Here is a 3,279-nt window from a genome sequence, read left to right as displayed (position 1 = left end):
CTGTCCTCCACTTGTTAACTGTATTAATGGCACCTGTTTGAACTCGTTATCAGTATAAAAGACACCTGTCCACAACCTCAAACAGTCACACNCCCCCCCAGCCCCTGGAAGTGAGGGAGTGGAATGTGAAAGCGAGCGACCACAAGGTGTGTGTCCTGGGTCTGTGGGCAGCCCAGGAGGCTCATGGGAAGAGGCTGGTGGAGCTGGCTGACGCCCTGGAGAGCGGCAGGTGGGTCACACGCTTCAGTCCCTGTTAAAGTGTCTCGTGTTGTGATGTTCCCTGGTTCACAAGCAGCTCTCTTTCCCCCCTCAGACTGGCCTGTCGGGACATCGGTGGCTCTGACCCTGAACGCATGGCCGCTCCTCGCGCCGCTGAATACGTCCAGGAACTCTTCAAGGACAGCCCTGTGAAGGTAGCAGGAAACATTATGTCCTGAGCCTCTTGATTTTTTTTTATCAAGAGGTTTTTATCACTGTTGACTTTATCATAACACTGTCACAAGCCTGTCAAACACTTTCTTTACTCAAATACCTTTTTCAGCAGCTCTCCTTTATCACTGGCTCCATGTAGGCTTTTCGTCTCATTTATCTTTCATATATGTAAACATTTTATTCAGCAAGGTATTAACAGTCCTGTCGCATGAACGCTGTTGTCACGTGAGCAGAACACGCTCTGGACACAGAAAATCAGGAAAAATGTTTAGAAACAATTTTAAATTGCAGACCAGGACAATTTTGTGGGAGTTTGGTTGTTCTTTAATGTAAAGCAAATTTTTGTAAACAATGTTTTTGTAACCTCCAGGTGGAAGTGGTGAGCAGCGTGAAGGTGCTGGAGAAGGAGTACCCCTGTCTGGCTGCAGTCAACCGCTGTGCCGACAGTACGAAAACTTAATCTGTTTTGATCACTTATTGAAATGATTTTAGCTGTTCCCACACCTAATCATGGCTTCTCCTCCTACAGGTGTCCCTCGTCACCAGGGCAGAGTGATCAAGCTGCAGTACTGCGGAGAGGGGCCGATCCAGACAACGCTCTTGTTGGTGGGAAAGGTGAGAGGAGACTGTCCGACCGCTGCATGTGAACCGCTTTAACATACAAAAAAAGTTATTTATTAATAGAAACAAAGAAGTGTCCCTTAAAAAAATTGTACATTTTAATATGATAAATTTGATATGATGGTAAGTTGTCTTCATGTCATCATCAAGGCTTTATTTAACTAATTTTACATTTTATCTACTAAACAATTATGAATGATAAATTCAGCAAACATAACAAGCTTTAGTTGCAGCACTTCTTTCAAGCTAATCAGGGAGAAATGTATTGAAGGAACATTGGGTTTGTTTAAGTATTGTCAGAAATGTAGCATGTATTCTATCTGTGTGACCGACTGCTTAAAAATAACTGGCGGTTGTTTCCAGGGCATCACCTACGACACAGGCGGAGCCGACATCAAGGCCGGGGGCTTCATGGCCGGGATGCACAGGGACAAGTGTGGAGCTGCTGCTGTGGCCGGCTTCTTCCAGGTAAACAAACCCACCCCCTCACCTCTCTGCCGCTGAATATTAAACTTTCGGAGAGGTCTGCACCTCACGACTTGAACTAAAAATCAACATGGGGGAGCGAAGATCACAATGCTCTCAGTCAAGATGAACAAAAAGCATCTGAGGTGAAAAGAGATTAATTTTAAGAGACAGATTAAACATGGATGGTGAAACTTGGAAATGTAATGCCTCTGCTGTAAATTTGGAGCTATCCTTCTTCCCTAACCCACTCCTGCTCTCTAGATTTTAGCCAAGCTGAAGCCAAAACATCTGAAGGTCATCGGCTCCATGGCCATGGTCCGGAACAGTGTCGGTTCAGGTCAGTTTTATTCACTTTTTTCCCATTGTGCATGTTGCTGTATGCATTTCTATGAGTAGGATCTGTGTGACATCGTCTTTTGTGTGTCTGTGTGTTTCCTCAGACTGCTATGTGGCCGATGAGCTGGTGGTCTCCCGTGCGGGCCGCAGAGTGCGAGTGGGAAACACTGATGCTGAGGGACGCATGGTGATGGTGGACCTGCTCTGTGAGATGAAGGAGAAGGTCACTGCACCCCTTTTTTAATACAGTATTTGTAAATCTTAAACCCCTTGTTTGCTCTTCTCACTCTGAATTGTGTGTCTGCAGGCAGCTACTGAGAAGTGTCCTCAGCTGTTTACCATCGCTACTCTCACTGGCCACGCCATCAGAGCCATGGGACCCGATTACTCTGTGAGTCCTGCTGAAATACTGCCACAAACTGAGATGAGATTACTAACTCTGGATGAAAAGACGTTAAAGATTGAGATATTAATCATTTGTTTCTGTTTAGATCATCATGGATAACGGGCCAGCCCATCGCAACAAAAACGCTGCTCAGTGGCAGAAAGGTGAGAGAACTTTAGGAGGAATTTAACTGTGAAAGTTCATTTTTGACAAGAGGAACAGTTTTTAGGTTTTTCAAGGACTTTGAGCTGCTTATAATGACCATCATCAGCAAACAGGTAATAATGTGACCTCAGGTATAAAACACATATGGCAACCTGCTGATGAAGACTTTGAAATGCAGCTGATAGCTCCAGAAAAAAGCTAGCACAGTTTGTTTTGTCAAACTATACAGATAACGTTACAAAGCCTAAAGGTAATTAAATGCACTCTTTGCCTTGAGCAAATTGAGAGTTTAGCAAATAAACTAAATAATAATCTAATCAATTTATTGTTTGTTGATTGTAAGCAAATGTAATAAAGAATTATTTGTATAAATGACAGTGATTTAAAGGATCATCAACTATGTATTACTTATTCCCAAATACAAATAATCAATGCGTTTCTTTGTTAAATATCATTATAAAATGAATGGGTTTTTGGTCAAACCCTGTTAAGACATACAGTGGGGCCAAAAAAGTATTTAGTCAGCCACCAATTTTGCAAGTTCTCCCACTTAAAAAGATGAGAGAGGCCTGTAATTTTCATCCTAGGTATACCTCAACTATGAGAGACAAAATGAGAAAAAAAAATCCAGAAAATCAAATTGTCTGATTTTTAAAGAATTTATTTACAAATGATGGTGGAAAATAAGTATTTTGTCACCTACAAACAAACAAGATTTCTGGCTCTCAAATACCTGTAACTTCTTCTTTAAGAGCCTCCTCTGTCCTCCACTTGTTAACTGTATTAATGGCACCTGTTTGAACTCGTTATCAGTATAAAAGACACCTGTCCACAACCTCAAACAGTCACACTCCAAACTCCACTATGGCCAA

General features: G+C 42.4%; 1 protein-coding gene across 1 annotated transcript in view; it reads left to right on the top strand.

The window, feature by feature from the left end:
- LOC104967712 (putative aminopeptidase W07G4.4) overlaps nucleotides 1-2,447 on the top strand; it is a 9,754-nt gene extending 7,307 nt beyond the window's left edge. Inside the window, exons 6-14 of the mRNA XM_010797230.1 lie at nucleotides 102-229; nucleotides 314-413; nucleotides 803-878; nucleotides 962-1,047; nucleotides 1,417-1,521; nucleotides 1,783-1,858; nucleotides 1,962-2,080; nucleotides 2,165-2,248; nucleotides 2,349-2,447. Of these exons, the coding sequence (XP_010795532.1) occupies nucleotides 102-229; nucleotides 314-413; nucleotides 803-878; nucleotides 962-1,047; nucleotides 1,417-1,521; nucleotides 1,783-1,858; nucleotides 1,962-2,080; nucleotides 2,165-2,248; nucleotides 2,349-2,432 (858 nt within the window). The 3' untranslated portion in view covers nucleotides 2,433-2,447. The remainder of the gene's footprint in view (nucleotides 1-101; nucleotides 230-313; nucleotides 414-802; nucleotides 879-961; nucleotides 1,048-1,416; nucleotides 1,522-1,782; nucleotides 1,859-1,961; nucleotides 2,081-2,164; nucleotides 2,249-2,348) is intronic.
- The last annotated feature ends 832 nt before the right edge of the window (nucleotides 2,448-3,279 follow it).

The sequence above is a fragment of the Notothenia coriiceps genome, unplaced genomic scaffold, assembly GCF_000735185.1.
Source record: "Notothenia coriiceps isolate Sejong01 unplaced genomic scaffold, NC01 NC01_scaffold00002474, whole genome shotgun sequence".
NCBI classification, from domain to species: Eukaryota; Metazoa; Chordata; class Actinopteri; order Perciformes; family Nototheniidae; genus Notothenia; species Notothenia coriiceps.
Note: the sequence above shows the minus strand (reverse complement) of the source record. Positions and strands in the feature narration are given on the sequence as shown.